This window comes from Gigantopelta aegis, chromosome 10, assembly GCF_016097555.1.
Source record: "Gigantopelta aegis isolate Gae_Host chromosome 10, Gae_host_genome, whole genome shotgun sequence".
Classification (NCBI taxonomy): Eukaryota; Metazoa; Mollusca; class Gastropoda; order Neomphalida; family Peltospiridae; genus Gigantopelta; species Gigantopelta aegis.
Window position 1 is genome coordinate 47083548 of NC_054708.1, and position 15279 is coordinate 47098826.

Consider the following 15279-nt stretch of genomic DNA (forward strand, 5'->3'; position numbering starts at 1 on the left):
GCTTATTTAACTTTTCAATTAACTGTTCTGACGGGGATGGTAGCGAAATTAACAAATTTGTAATTTTTGGTAATATTAGTGATTTTAACACTGTGAGTCTGCCTAATGGTGTAAGTTTACGGGCACTCCATGCTTTTAATACAATTTTCATTTCTTCTATTTTTGGCTCGAAATGATTGTATCTTGTAAATTTAAAGAGAAATTAATACCTAATAAAGTAAAATGAATTGAACCCCATGCTAACTTCCATCTAGAATGATGAAACACTTCTTTTGAATATTTTTTCCTGCCTATCCATATTATCTTTGACTTTGAATAATTTAGCTTCAGACCAGATATTTTTGCAAAGAAATCCAGTGTAGTAAGTGTATTGTACAGGGAATTTGTGGATCCATCCAAGATAAAGGTAGTGTCGTCGGCATAGATAGTTATATATTGACGAGCTGGTGTAGCATTAAATAATTGAGGGCTGGACACAGTGGAGTAGGGGTAGGGTAGAGAGGAGCAGGGATAATATATAAAAGTCGAAAAGTGTTCCTTTCAATTTTAAGGTTACTTCTTTGTCTAGTTGGAGAAGACCATATAGATATAACTGAACTCTGATTTTTAAAATGTATTTATTTAGTACTACCGGCCTCGGTGGTGTCGTGGTTAAACCATCGGGCATAAGGCTGGCAGTACAGAGTTCGCAGCCCGGTACCGGTTTAACGACTCATTGGGTAAGTGTAAGACCACTACACCCTCTTCTCTCTGACTAACCACTAACAGCTAACAACTAACTCACTTCATGGACAGACAGCCCAGACAGCTGATGTGTGTGCCCAGGAAAGCGTGCTTGAACCTTAATTGCATATAAGCACGAAAATAAGTTGAAATGAAATGAAATGCTGATCTCGGCTGATGTCCGAGTACTCAAGTACTCGCGGAGAACCTAGTACAAGAAAGGAAACGTTTTATTTAACGACGCACTCAACACATTTTATTTACGGTTATATGTCATCAGACATATGGTTAAGGACCACACAGATATTGAGAGAGAAAACCCGCTGTCGCCACTTTATGGGCTACTCTTTTCGATTAGCAGCAAGGAGACACTAGTATATATATATATATATATATATATATATATATATATATATATATATATATATAATATACATGCTAAAAAGAAATATATTAACACTGGCGGATCCTTTTTTTTAAATTACCTTTGCATTTTAAAAAATTCATCATCCACAACACTAAACTGCCCTGAAAACTTGTCTCAGCATCTTTGTCTCAAAATGTTTCGGTGACACCCCTCCCCCCCCCCCCCCCCCCCCCCCCCCCCCCCCCCCATAGCTCGCTCATTGGAAGCTCGGTTTATTTGCCTTCAGTACCTCAATGGAGGACCCATTGGGCTATTTCTCTTTCCAGCCAGTGCACCAAAGAAAGAAATATTTTATTTAACGACGCACTCAACACATTTTATGTACGGTTATATGGCGTCAAACATATGGTTAAGGACCATACAGATATTGAGAGAGGAAACCCGCTGACGCCACTTCATGGGCTACTCTTTTCGATTAGCAGCAAGGGTCCTTTTATATGCACCATCCCACAGACAGGGTAGTACATACCACGGCCTTTGATATACCAGTCGACCCCCCCCCCCCCCCACCGTATAAGCAAATTTTCTTCTTTTTGGCCCATATTGTTTTTTTTCGGAGAAGCATGATTTACCCCCCCCCCCCCCGCCCCTAAACATCGCTCGCCACAGTTTACATCCTATTAAAATTCCTGAAATATGTCTGTAACAACATAAACTAAACTAAATTGGAAAATATATACACAACACCCTCACTCACCCATCTCCCCAACCCTGTAGAGGACTCAATATCTGTCCAAATGCCCGTCTAGCCCTCTACAGTCAGAGTACTCGGGCTACCATCCCCCACCGCAAACATTTTTGAAAGAGAGGCGAGAGAGAGAGAGAGAGAGAGAGAGAGAGAGAGAGAGAGAGAGAGAGAGAGAGAGAGAGAGAGAGAGAGAGAGAGGGGAAGAAGGAAGGAAATGTTTTATTTAACGACGCACTCAACACATTTTATTTACGGTTATATGGCGTCGGACATATGGTTAAGGACCACACAGATATTGAGGGAGGAAACCCGCTGTCGCACCTTCATGGGCTACTCTTTTTGATTAGTAGCAAGGGGTCTTTTATATGCATCATCCCACAGACAAGATAGTACATACCACGGCCTTTGTTACACCTGTTGGAACGAGAAATAGCGCAATGGGCCCACCGACGGGGATCGATCCCAAACCGACCGCGTATCAAGCGAGCGCTATATCACTGGGCTACGTCTCGTCCCTAAAGAGAGAGAGAGAGAGAGAGAGAGAGAGAGAGAGAGAGAGAGAGAGAGAGAGAGAGAGAGAGAGAGAGAGAGAGAAGAGATAGGCAGACAGACACACAAACACAGAGAGAGAGAGAGAGAGAGAGAGAGAGAGAGAGAGAGAGAGAGAGAGAGAGAGAGAGAGAGAGAGAGAGAGAGAGAGAGGTAGGAGAAAGACGGAGACGGAAATAATCTTGAGAGAGAAAAAAGAAAGAAAAACTAAACCGGTCACTAATAAGATAATATTTAGATTCAGGTGACATTTCTTTGTAATACGTTTTAATTTAATTCAAGTATTATTTTTCACAGCATTTATATTTGGACTATTTAAGACTCCTCTGGTCCCCTTCCACCCAATCTATTTAATACAAATTGATATCGTACTATAAAGTGTACAACAGTTTACAAGTGCATCGTGACCGCTTTGGGAAAAAAACAGCCTAAACAAATCACTAATGGGATCAAGCCTTATAGGAAGTAAACACTAAGTCGTCTTATCGCTTCAATACATCACGCAGGCTATGAATCAGCCACATCGCTAGCACATGCTTGAAACTAGGTCGCTCCACTGCAGCTCGATGATCGTCTATTTATAAGCGCGCCAATCGATCATGTACGTGGCTGACAGTCGAACGAAGACCACGTTAAACAAAGTGTGCGTGAATCGATTACTTGGCGATGTTTTCCACTCAAATAGCGATGAAACTGTATTATTGTTATCAGTGAGCGGATTATAAAGCAGTGTGGTCGATTTTCAACACGATTGTGTGGAGGTCTCTGTTGGGTTTCGGACTGTTAAGCGGAAGACTCGAATATATAGCGCACTGCATCGTTAAACATGTCGAACGATTTGACTCCGGGTAGCCAGGCCGTTCCGATGTTTAAGGATTTCTGGGGAAAGGCTTCGAGCAACGTGTGGCGATTCTATCATTTCGAGGTGGACGAGCACGGGGATTACATCGACAGGCAGCGGGCGCTGTGCAAGCTGTGTGGCCATGTGACGAAGTACAGCGGCAACACGACGAACATGGCGTCCCACCTGGACAAGCGACATCCCTTTGAGTTCCAGCAGCAGCAGCAGCAGTTCAGCCAGTCGCCGATCGTGAACCACTCCCAGGACGCCCTGACTGCGTGGGTGAAGAAGTCGAAGCTGCCGTTCCAGAAGACGCAGCTGATTAACGTCGCCATCGCCTCGTACCTCGTGGAGAACCTCCTCCCACTGTCGTGCGTGGAGTCGTCGTCGTTCAGACTGCTGTGCACGCAGCTGTGCGTCGACTACGAGATACCCCCACCCGCCTACCTGAGGAACAAGGTGCTGACGCCGTCGTTCCACGAGACCAAGGAGACGGTTCTGCGGATGATCGGTGAGGCTGAAAGCTCCTCTCTGACGGCAGACACATGGCAGTCTAAGTCTTGTAACTGGTTCGCCACATTCACGGCGCGCTTCATCGACTCGCAGTGGGAGCCGCACCAGTTTGTGCTGACCACACGAGAGATAGCCGAACCTCGGGCCGAAGACGACGTCTATGCCGTCATGAACGACGTCGCCAGGGAGTGGGACATGAAGTCTCCGTCGGCCGTGGTCAGCAGTGTCATCCGCGAGAACAGAAGTGCCAGCTGGGAACCCGTGGCCATGTTCCTGCCGTGCATTTGTCATTCAGTTAACTACTCCATCAGGAACTGCTATTCGCAGAAATCTCTTTCGGCGTTACTCGGCAAGCTCCGGAAACTGGTGGCTCACTTCAAGTGCGACACGTCCTCTCGTCTGGCTTTGCTAGAGAAGCAGAAGTGTATGGGTCTGCCCCAGCAGGAGCTGGTCACGGATAACACCATTCAGTGGAAGTCGACCGCGGACATGATAGAACGAGTCTTGGAACAGGACTCGGCTATATGTGCCGTCATGATGCACACGATCGAAAGCAAGCGTGCCTTGATGTTGAGTCAGTTGGAACTGCAACAGGCGCGCGAGCTTCTCGGTGTTCTGAAGCCGTTCACAACCGCAACACAGCTGATGTCGATGGAAAAATCGCTGACGGCGTCGCTCGTCTGTCTCGTTTTGACCAAGCTGAAAACCGGCCTGCAGGCGTCTGCTTCGGATAGTGCATTTCAAAAATCAACGAAATCCTTCATTCTGGGCGAGCTCTCCAAGAGGTACGAACAGACTGCTGTGCTGGATTTCCTACACGTTGCCGCAGCTCTTGATCCCAGGTGCAAACACCTGTCCTTCTTAGACGAAATCGAAAGGGACCGCATATTTCTGAGGTTGAAACAGGAGGCCTTGACGCTAACAATCACGTCAAATGTGGCCGTGAAGCTCGAGCCTCACGACTATTCCGACACCAACAACTCGATCGAGTCACACCAGCTGTCGCTTCAAGTGGACTTCGCCTCCGAGCACATCGACGAAGGTTCTCTTGAACCCATCATAAAGATTTCTCGGACCTCCCCGATCTATAATAAAGATGAATCTTCTGGTCAGAAACTCTCCGACTGGCTTGGGGACCTCATCCCTCCGGAGGAGAAGCCATCCATCTCCACGAGTCAGCGCATAGACAACGAGATACAGACGTACCGGTCGGAGTCTGACCTGGAGATGGACAGCGACCCTCTGCTCTGGTGGAAGAACTACGGGTACGCGTACCCGACGCTGAGCAGACTCGCCAAGAAGTACCTCTGTGTCCCCGCCACCAGCGGACCCAGCGATCGGGTGTTCTCGGCAGTCGGCAGCTCTGTGGTGGACAGGAGAGCGTGTCTCGATAGCGACGAGATCGATACGATGGTGTTTCTGAACGCTAACTCGCAGTGTACGTCAAAGGTCACAAGACCATCTGACGCGAAGCTGAAACATTCGCATGGGTCGGCGTATTGTAACTCCGAGCCAATTATCTGACGCACTGAATATTGGTGACGCACTGAATACCAGTATGCCATTCGTTATACTTTTAACTGAAGTGTTCTCATTAACACGTTCGTGGTTAAGCATTTCATAGTGGAAGTTCGACTCCGAAGTGTGTTTTCATAAAACTGATCTGAAACTGTTATTATTACATTACAAGGTTTGAGAACTTCCAACGTGTTGTGTTAAATCTCTTGTTTAAAACATTGAAATGCGTGAATTTCACTTTCACAAACTACAAATTGGTTTCTAAAACGAAGTGTTCTTTGTTTAATTTGTTTTAGTTTTGGACCATTTAAATTCCTTTATTATATTTTATAAGTTGCAGTCTATAGAATTTTGATGCCCGGTAAAATCATAGTGTCATTTTACCAATAAAATTAAATATTTTCATACAGTTGTATTGTTTAATAAATGTTATTTTAAAATGTCAATTGGTATACTTATTCGTTGGTATTCAGCAATGTCTTTTAATTTAATAAATGATTATCGGATTCGAGAAAAGGGTACAATACCTCGCCCATCACACTTTTTGCTGAATATTCTGAAAATCTAAAATACAAACACTTTTGCATTAGGTCACTATTTTAGCTACAATAGTTTATATGTACAAAATGTAGGCTAAACTGCCTAAAATTTATATACTTTTATTCGTTGAAAGTGTACCACCCTTCAAAACCAAATCCTTATGGCGTGTACCATTTATTAAGTTTCCGAGGTCGCATCTATTACCATTGTTAACACCATGAATATTGTACTGAAAATCCAACCGTTAAAACTTGCAGATCTCTCTCTCTCTCTCTCTCTCTCTCTCTCTCTCTCTCTCTCTCTCTCTCTCTCTCTCTCTCTCTCTCTCTCTCATTTGAAACAGACTTGAGCCTGATCACTAGTGCATGTGTTAGAGTATTGAAATACATTGTGTGGATCGAGTGTATTCCAGTAACATTAATATACTATATGGAGGTTGTGATTCTCATCTTGTACTGGGATCAACAGCGTGTCGCGTGTTGTTGTTGTTTTTTTGCTATATGACTGCATCTTACATAGTATCAGTCCGAACAGGTGGTTAATTAACCGATTCACTCCGGCTGTCTCTTGTGCTATACACCCATGTCCCAAAAGGTCAATGCACAATATTACAAAACAACATGGGCAAAAAATACAGCCAGAAGGCTTACCATTAAACATATATATTGTTTTAATTCTTCACCATTTCCTAGAAGTGAATATGTGAACCATAACGAGTGTCACAATTAGGAACTATGGTGGACCGTCATCAATCAATTCTCACCCGGAAGTCGACTGTGTAGTGAAACCTAAACTAGGTGCATGATTTCCATCTTCAAAATGCCGGCAAAATTTCAATACAAAATTGCTATTGAAAATATTTTGTTTCAAAATTACTAATGCACCTGATTGTGTAAGAAGAAAATCTTATAATTACAAAAAATATATATATAATTTTACAGAATATTGATTTGAAATTAGATTACGATAATATATATTATAATTATTATTTATTGTGTACGAAAACAAGAAGAAGAAAGAAATGTTTTATTTAACGACGCATTCAACACATTTTATTTACGGTTTACCCGCTGTCGCCACTACATGGGCTACTCTTTCCGATTAGCAGCAAGGGATCTTTTATTTGCGCTTCCCACAGGCAAGATAGCACAAACCATAACCTTTGTTGAACCAGTTATGGATCACTGATCGGTGCAAGTGGTTTATACCTACCCACTGAGCCTTGCGGAGCACTCACTCAGGGTTTGGAGTCGGTATCTGGATTAAAAATGCCATGCCTCGACTGGGATCCGAACCCAGTACCTACCAGCCTGTAGACCGATGGCCTAACCACAACGCCACCGATGGCCTAACCACAACGCCACCGAGGCCGGTTTACTGTGTACGAAGTCAAAATAAGGGTGCGAACAGTGACTTCTATTCTAAACTTGCTAGCCGGAGACACTTCGTAGAACGGATCGTAGACATGGGTCCTAATTGCGAGTTTAACAGATGGCTACTTGAGTATTATGTAATATTGGCCCAAATCAAATAAATACACAATTTTATACAGGGGCGAATGCATGATTTTTCTAGGGAGGGTGCAATGCTCCCTCACAAAATTCCAATAAATGCATTGTATTCATGTGCAATACATGAATTTTGCGGGGTGGGGGTGAACACCCCCGACATCTTCCCTTGGTTTCGCGCATGGCATATGTTATAAGATGATTTCTGGTCTATTTGTAGTTATATACATTGTATTATTGTTATTAGAAATGTTGATAGACAAGACAGTGCTATTGCATTTTGCATTACACAATGTTGAAAAAAGTAAGCATAGGGTATATGTTTTGAAATATGTATTTTTTTTTTTAATAGGCCGGTGACCTATCTTTTTGATTTATTTTTAAGTAAGTAGACATGCTAGTAGCCTTTATACAAAATCTGTGGTGAAAAAAACTTATATACTTTTTATTTTTTTTAATTCTCGAAATATTATAGTCTATATTTAATCACTTTAAAAAAAAATGGCTGCTAAACATTGCTGTGGTAGTATATAAAAAAGTTTATTTTGTTTGACGATGCCGCTAGAGCAAATTGATTTATTAATCATCGGCTGTTGGATGTCAAACATTTTGTAATTTTGACTATAGTCTTAGAGAGGAAACCCGCTACATTTTCCTTTAGTTGTAAGGATCTTGTATATGCTCCATCCCACAGACAGGATAACACATACCAAGGCCTTTGATGTACCAGTCGTGGTGCACTGACCGAAAGACGGGGATCGATCCTAAACCGACCGCGCATCAAGCAAGCACTTTACCTCTGGGCTACGTCCCGCCCCCTCTGTGGTGGTATGATACGCGTACATGTGCACGGACAAGGCGTGCAGCGAAGAAAAGAAAAAGCGTAGCATTTAAAACTAGTGATGTAGCTCTCATTCTCTGTGTTGAAATATGGAGAAGACTGATGATCTGGTTTTTCCATTTTGCTGCGACGAAACCAAATATGAGAAACTGGCTAAAATCGGCCAGGGAACATTCGGGTAAGCGTGATTTTAAAACGTCAAACATGTATAATTATGTATAAACTCTCACAACTTTGCTATCGTGCAATGCAAAAAATCTTGAAAGAACGAGCCGATGTTGCACGAGTACTCTGTAAAGCTGTATTCTAATCGGATGTGAGCGATTATTTGAGAAATTATTGATTCTACTTGCCGTATCCGAACCGCACGCGGAGGGCGAGACGTAGCCCAGTGGTAAAGCGCTCGCTTGATGCGCAGTCGGTTTGGGATCAATCCCCGTCAGTGGGCCCATTGGGCTATTTCTCGCTCCAGCTAGTGCACCACGACTGGTGTAACAAAGGCCGTGGTATGTGCTATCCTTTCTATGGGATGGTGCATATAAAAGATTCCTTGCTGCTAATCGAAAAGAGTAGCCCATGAAGTGACGACAGCGGGTTTCCTCTCTCAATATCTGTGTGGTCCTTAACCATATGTTCGACGCCATATAATGTGAGTGCATAGCCATTTCCTTATTTCCTAACCGCACGCGTGTTCTTGGGGTGGGTGGGGATGGAATGGTGGGGGGGGGGGGGGGTAGCCTAGATTAGGTAAAGCAACAGGCACTGCTAGTTTTGTTTGGGTGGTGGGGATGGTAGTGGAGGGCGATTAGAAATATCCCAGTCCTGGATGATTCAAGTGGAATCCTCAACGCTCCCCCTCCCCTGTTTTGCGAAGTTTTAACAAATATTATTATATTTTCACAAAGTATTTGCTGTTAAATTAGCCACTATTTTAACTGCCCTGAAATATTTTATATGTAAGAGGGTCCGGTCCAAACCAACCCAGTAATTCTCCCTGTAACAACTTTCCTGGATCAATAATATACATATACATGTATGTATAATGTATGTGAATGTATATAAAATATATGAGGTATATTTCAGAGAGGTGTTCAAGGCCAGGGACAGAAAAACAAAGCGCATAGTCGCGATGAAGAAAGTACTGATGGAGAACGAGAAAGAAGGAGTAAGTCGGAAACAAAATACCAATAGGTTATCCAAGATCCAATTCTTCTACATCAGCTATATATTTAATTTACAGACACACAGTTCTGTTAACTATAAATTAACCTATTTATAGTTGTCAGTTATATAATGTAATTTTTTTTTTTTACAAAACTAATTATTATTGCAATTGCATTTTTCATTTTAATGCCCATTAAATCTTTTATTGCTTTGGTAACACTTGTGAAGACATAGACTACATGAATAATATCTTCAAACCATAATGTTTTGAACAAAGAAGGAACGAAGGAAGGAAATGTTTTATTTAACGACGCACTCAACACAGTTTATTTACGGTTATATGGCGTCAGACATATGGTTAAGGACCACACACAGATATTGAGAGAGGAAACCCGCTGTCGCCACTTCACGGGCTAATTTTTCGATTAGCAGCAAGGGATCTTTTATATGCACCATCCGACAGACAGGATAGTACATACCACCGCCTTTGTTACACCAGTTGTGGAGCACTGCAGGAACGAGAAATATCCCAATGGGTCCACCGACGGGAATCGATCCTAAATCGATCGCGTATCAGGCGACCACTGTACCACTGGGCTACGTCCCGTCCCTGTTTTGAACACGTCATTATCCCAACAGACTCCCAGTAGCCGGTGTAGTTTTCGTGCCGGGGTGTCGTTAAAGGGACATTCCTGAGTTTGCTGCAATTTTTAAAGATGTTATCGACTAACAGAGACTTTTTAACGACTGTAATTACATACCAAATATATTTTTCTGCATAAAATATTAGTGGCTGTATATTAAACGTGTTTCTGATCGTTCTAATATTTGTACTAGGTTAAATTTCATTTTATTTCCCAAAAACTATTTTTTTCGTACGTACGAAATTATTTGAAGACAAAATCCAGTTTGGGCTACTTACAAATATTGAGACGACCAGAAACACATTGAAAATATTGACACTGATATTCTAAACAAGAAAATATATTTAATATGTAAGTTTAATCGTAGAAATATTGTATTAGTTGAAAACATCTTACAATGCAGCAAACTCGGGAATGTCCCTTTAAACATTCATTAATTGGCTTGCCTTCAATATACATTTATATATACATTGGCTTGTTGATTTCTGATGACGGTCTATTCTCATTTACCATTGTTCTACAGGACCGTACTAGCGAGGAGGGCATTGACCCCACACACGCGCCAAAAGACCCTATATTAATGTGTCCTGACGGTTTTTATCACTATGCACAGTCCTGTTATATTACCATGACTCGATGATGTTTACACCCAATACGTTTCTATCCATTGTTGCTCATGTTGTTTGTTTTGTTTGGTGGTGTTGTGTTATTCTTTTACTTTTTTTTTTTTTTTTTTTTAAATTGTTTTTTAATTTTAACTTCACCATTGTCGTAAAGTTTGACTTCTGTTAAACGTATGCGTCATCAGTTCGCTAACTTGGTAAACAGGGTTTTTATTTCTTGTAGTTTCCGATAACTGCAATTCGGGAAATAAAGATACTGCAACTGTTGAAGAACGAAAATGTTGTGGAACTCATTGAGATCTGTCGAACGAAAGGTAAGAAAACAAATATTTGGTTAACGACAACTTTTAAACTTCATCAGTTTGGTGTCTAACATACTCCTTCCAAAACACAGTAGTCAAGGGATATTTTAAATGCATTGTCATATAGACAGGATAGCAAACATCACAGCTTTTAATATACCAGTTGTGGATCACAGATTGGAGGTTGGGACGGGGAAAAACAGAATCCATCGAGGCGATCAATTCTGCATAAACACCGAGATGCTTTAGATTAACACGGTGAAATGGCCTTCATCTCAAGAATTTCCGTTCGACCGGTTGACATTTGTTAAAAGGTAAAAAAGTTGGTTAATGTTCATATACATATATACGTTCTAGTTGGAAATCTAGTCGCTTACTCCTCGGAATCTGTCTTTTAACTTTTACTATTTATATCTTTTTAATTTCAGCTTCGTCATTCAACAGATGCAAGAGTACATTTTACCTAGTGTTCGAGTTCTGCGAACACGACCTAGCCGGACTGCTCAGCAACGCCGCTGTGAAGTTCACCTTGGGCGAGGTGAAGAAGGTCATCCAGCAGCTGCTGAACGGCCTGTACTTCATCCACGCCAACAAGATCCTGCACCGCGACATGAAAGCGGCCAACATCCTCATCACCAAGACTGGGATCCTCAAACTGGCCGACTTCGGCCTTGCGAGGGCGTTCAGCTCCACCACTCGCGGCCAGCCGAATCGCTTCACGAACCGCGTGGTCACGCTGTGGTACCGAGCCCCGGAGCTGTTGCTAGGGGAACGGAACTACACGCCGGCCATCGACGTGTGGGGTGCTGGGTGCATCATGGCCGAGATGTGGACTAGGAGTCCCATCATGCAGGGCAACACGGAGCAGCACCAGCTCCTGCTGATCACCCAGGTCTGCGGATCCATATCGCCCGACGCCTGGCACGGAGTCGAGAAGCTGGAACTGTACGGCAAGCTGGAGCTGCCGAAAGGACAGAGGCGGAAGGTGAAGGAGCGACTGAGGGCGTATGTCGTGGACCAGTCCGCGCTCGATCTCCTCGACAAGCTCATGACACTGGACCCAGCCAAGCGCATCGACTCCGACTCGGCGCTCAATCACGACTTCTTCTGGACTGACCCCATGCCGACGGACTTGACGTCGATGCTGTCGCGTCACACGACGTCCATGTTCGAGTATCTGGCTCCGCCCAGGAGGCGTGGTTACGCGCCGCAACAACTGCAGATGCAGCAGAAGGCGATGGCGACGCAGCATTTTGAACGAATATTTTGATAGTTAGAATATTTTGATATAGTTCGAATACTTTGATATGGTTCCCACCAGTCCTTGATGTCAATGCTGTGATTTCAGTTTGTTTTGGAGCATTTTTATTGAAGTGATTGTTAAGTTATGTTAATCTCCATTATTTACTTATTTTATAAAAACACCGATAAATGTCAATGCATATAGAAAGTTACATAATTTATTGCTAGATATAATGTTCGTTATGTTGAAGATGTATGTTGATCTTCCTTCTTTATTCAATTTAAATTTGCTCAAGAAGTCGGTTTGTTAACTATTTATTTGTTTTTGTTATTAAAGTAAATAAATATACTGACTTTTGTTTTGTTTCATAAATTTATAAAGTATCCTTACTTTTAAGGTAATTATAAAATTTCTCTGGACGTTTCATTCAACAAGACTATTTTTTGTTTATTGATTTAAAAACCCAAAACGGTGTAACGTCTTCGGTGGAATATTTGTCTGTTGCTCTGAACTTGGTCATGGAATATGTTTTCGTATAGCGTTTTGCATACTACAAAAAAAAAAGAAAAAAAAAGTTAATTTGTTTAACAACACTGCTATACCACATTGATTTCTTAATAATCGGCAATTGGATATTAAACACTTGGAAACACTTAAGAGGAAACCCCTTACATTTTCCCATTTTAGCAGCAAGGGATCTTTTATATGCAATGTCAAACATATACCAGTCATGCCTTGCATACTAACGCTTGTTCAATGAAGTCCACGATTCATTTGTCAGAAGATAATGATGGACGTACGTATAACAACCCATGGAGGTAGTACATATATTAATACATAAAGGATATCGCCCTACTATTATGTATAGGGGAATGTCCGAGTAACTCCATTCCTGAAAAAAATTAATGGCAGACGAGATCCGTTCTGGTCTCCATTATTTTTCAGGAATGGAGAGGTGGGTGGGGGGTGGGTGGGGGGGGGGGGGGGGGGGTGTTTTTTGGGTGTTTTTTTTTATCCCACTGCCCCCTTTCCTTTCTCTCCTTTGAATTCCATCTCATTTCTCCCCGATCTGGCAACTCCTATCTTTCAACTTCTTTCGCTGTCAACCTCCACATCCCAGTCCTTATTTCTCCAACCGCGACAGGCACTTGTTTCTTGTGGTTATCTGTGGCACACACCTGCCATTCCCCATCAGCTTTTAGTTAGAATGGAGAGTTAATCGGACATTCCCCTACCTACAAATACACCAATATTACAAACATATTATTTATTAAATATGTAAGTATAGATTTTAACGTTAGTCGTTCTGGAGTGGTAATAAATTAATAGGTGTTTTTTTTAATCCATTACTGAAAGGTAATGGACATATTTTCAATGGTTTAACAGTGCAGGTGTATTTTAATTTTCATTAAAGCTCGTTTTTTCTTTTCTTTTCCGCCACGTTTAAACTTAAGTCCTAAATCAACAAAACTTGGCTTGTAGTTCCACCTATGGATGTTCATTCCCTTCCCTAAGTTTTTAAAACATGTATTGATATGGAACATTTATGGATGCAAACTGTCAGCACGTCGAATACGTTTTAGGTGGACAAAACCTTTAATCACGAGGAAATCTTGTACTATTTACAAAGTTGATCGTGTTTTTGGAAATGACCCCGAGGCACTCCATTTGGTATCTCCAGTAGGATTAGCCTGTCTGGTTTCCATTATCTTATCTATTATTTAACTGAGTTGTGTCCTTTATACACTTATATTTACTTACATGTAATGGTGTTTGTTTTGTTTGGGGGTTTTGAGTGCGAGTGCGAATAATTTTTACATGCTCATATACCACTAGAGTTTCGAGCATGTCCTCCCCGGGGCCTGTCTCTGGATAGTCAGGGGCTTGTCCTGGGACAGAAAAAAATTAAGCGGACAATTTTGATATTTACATCCAAAAATTAAATAGTGGGCCTTTAAAATTTTGATGCGCATCTCTAATTAATATAATTAATAAAGAAAATTCTACTCATTAAATTTGGTCGCTAGATTAGATCGGGTGGTCAAAAAGAAATTAGATAAGATCGGTGGCCTGACTCGGGGATGGAGTGGGGCGGGCGGTAGAGTTGAAAATGGGCAGAATTTTGAAAATAGCAATTAGTCAAAAAGTCAATAAAAAGAATTGACTACTCGGTCGAATATTTATATAATTTGGAGCATTTTAGAAGGACAGTCCAAAAATAAATAAGAGAAAGAAGAGAGGATCGGACTATTTAATAATATTAAAAAAAAGAAAGTAATTTCGATATAAACTTTTGAACGAAGGTCTAAAAGTTTAAAGTCCGATCTATATGTCCACGTGAATGGCCTCGTTAAGGCCGTTAGGGTGCACAGCTTGTAGGGATGAGATGGGTTGGGTTGCATCCCGTCAAGAAAACCCCTAGATTGACAGTCAATAGACATTGAAGTTGTAGTACTGTGCTGAAATACAGATCTTGAGAAGCCAGATCCGTCTGAACGAGAGAGAGAATCAGACTAGGGTATAATCCAGTCGTTATGGGTTGGTATAGTGGTGCGGACGGGCCCGACTCCGGAGGATACGAGATAGTATCACAATAAAACAAAGTAAAGTCTAGAAAAGAGTAGTAGGGGCCGACCCCCTTCCTATTTTTTCTTAGAGTGGGACGGTCAATCTTCCAGTGCTGCTATGACAGGCTCGGACATGTAGAGACTAAACGCGAACAACCGTGGCGTTCTGCAGAATGGCCGTCATACGAGTCACGAAAAAACCCAAGTCAACATAGTCAGACGGAGAAATGACGTGGATGCAAGGAATCTCGCTAAAAAAAAGAATCCAACCTGGTGGTGCAGACTGTCGAAACGAGAAGCGTTCCAGCGTTCAATCAGTTCCAATGGGCGCATACATCCCAGTAGAAAACTTCACTTCGCTGACAAAAACAACTAAGTGAAGGATCCCCCAAGTCGAGCCGCGAAAGCACGTGCAGTGTGCACAAGCGAAACAAACACGTCTTACCGCGTCGATATCCAGATTGGGAATCTCAGGGGGGTTTTGAGGGGTTTTTTGGGGTTTTTTTTTGACTTAATAATGTCCATGTAATAAAGTTTATGAATAATATATTACGACGTTCCGCCACCAAAGACTGTATACCTGTATAC

At 42.0% G+C, this 15279-nt stretch overlaps 2 protein-coding genes across 2 annotated transcripts; both read left to right on the forward strand.

Annotated features, from left to right (window-relative positions):
• Positions 1–2858: 2858 nt before the first annotated feature.
• On the forward strand, positions 2859–5664 carry LOC121384575 (E3 SUMO-protein ligase ZBED1-like). Its single transcript, XM_041515032.1, has one exon. It carries the CDS (start codon positions 3214–3216, stop codon positions 5263–5265), a length of 2052 nt encoding a protein of 683 aa, XP_041370966.1. The 5' UTR covers positions 2859–3213; the 3' UTR covers positions 5266–5664.
• A 2506-nt stretch (positions 5665–8170) lies between these two features.
• Positions 8171–12476, forward strand: LOC121384576 (cyclin-dependent kinase 9-like). Its single transcript, XM_041515033.1, has 4 exons — positions 8171–8326; positions 9232–9313; positions 10803–10893; positions 11310–12476. The coding sequence occupies exons 1-4, from the start codon at positions 8238–8240 to the stop codon at positions 12149–12151; spliced, it is 1104 nt and encodes a 367-aa protein (XP_041370967.1). The 5' UTR covers positions 8171–8237; the 3' UTR covers positions 12152–12476.
• The last annotated feature ends 2803 nt before the right edge of the window (positions 12477–15279 follow it).

What these genes read in the sequence shown, in the direction of transcription:
- LOC121384575 (XM_041515032.1), top strand. Translation starts at nt 3,214, where the DNA reads ATGTCGAACGATTTGACTCCGGGTAGCCAGGCCGTTCCGATGTTTAAG.
- LOC121384576 (XM_041515033.1), top strand. Translation starts at nt 8,238, where the DNA reads ATGGAGAAGACTGATGATCTGGTTTTTCCATTTTGCTGCGACGAAACC. An exon ending in ATCGGCCAGGGAACATTCGG is followed by an intron (nt 8,327 to 9,231) that starts GTAAGCGTGATT and finishes GGTATATTTCAG; the next exon opens with AGAGGTGTTCAAGGCCAGGG. An exon ending in TGAGATCTGTCGAACGAAAG is followed by an intron (nt 10,894 to 11,309) that starts GTAAGAAAACAA and finishes TTTTAATTTCAG; the next exon opens with CTTCGTCATTCAACAGATGC.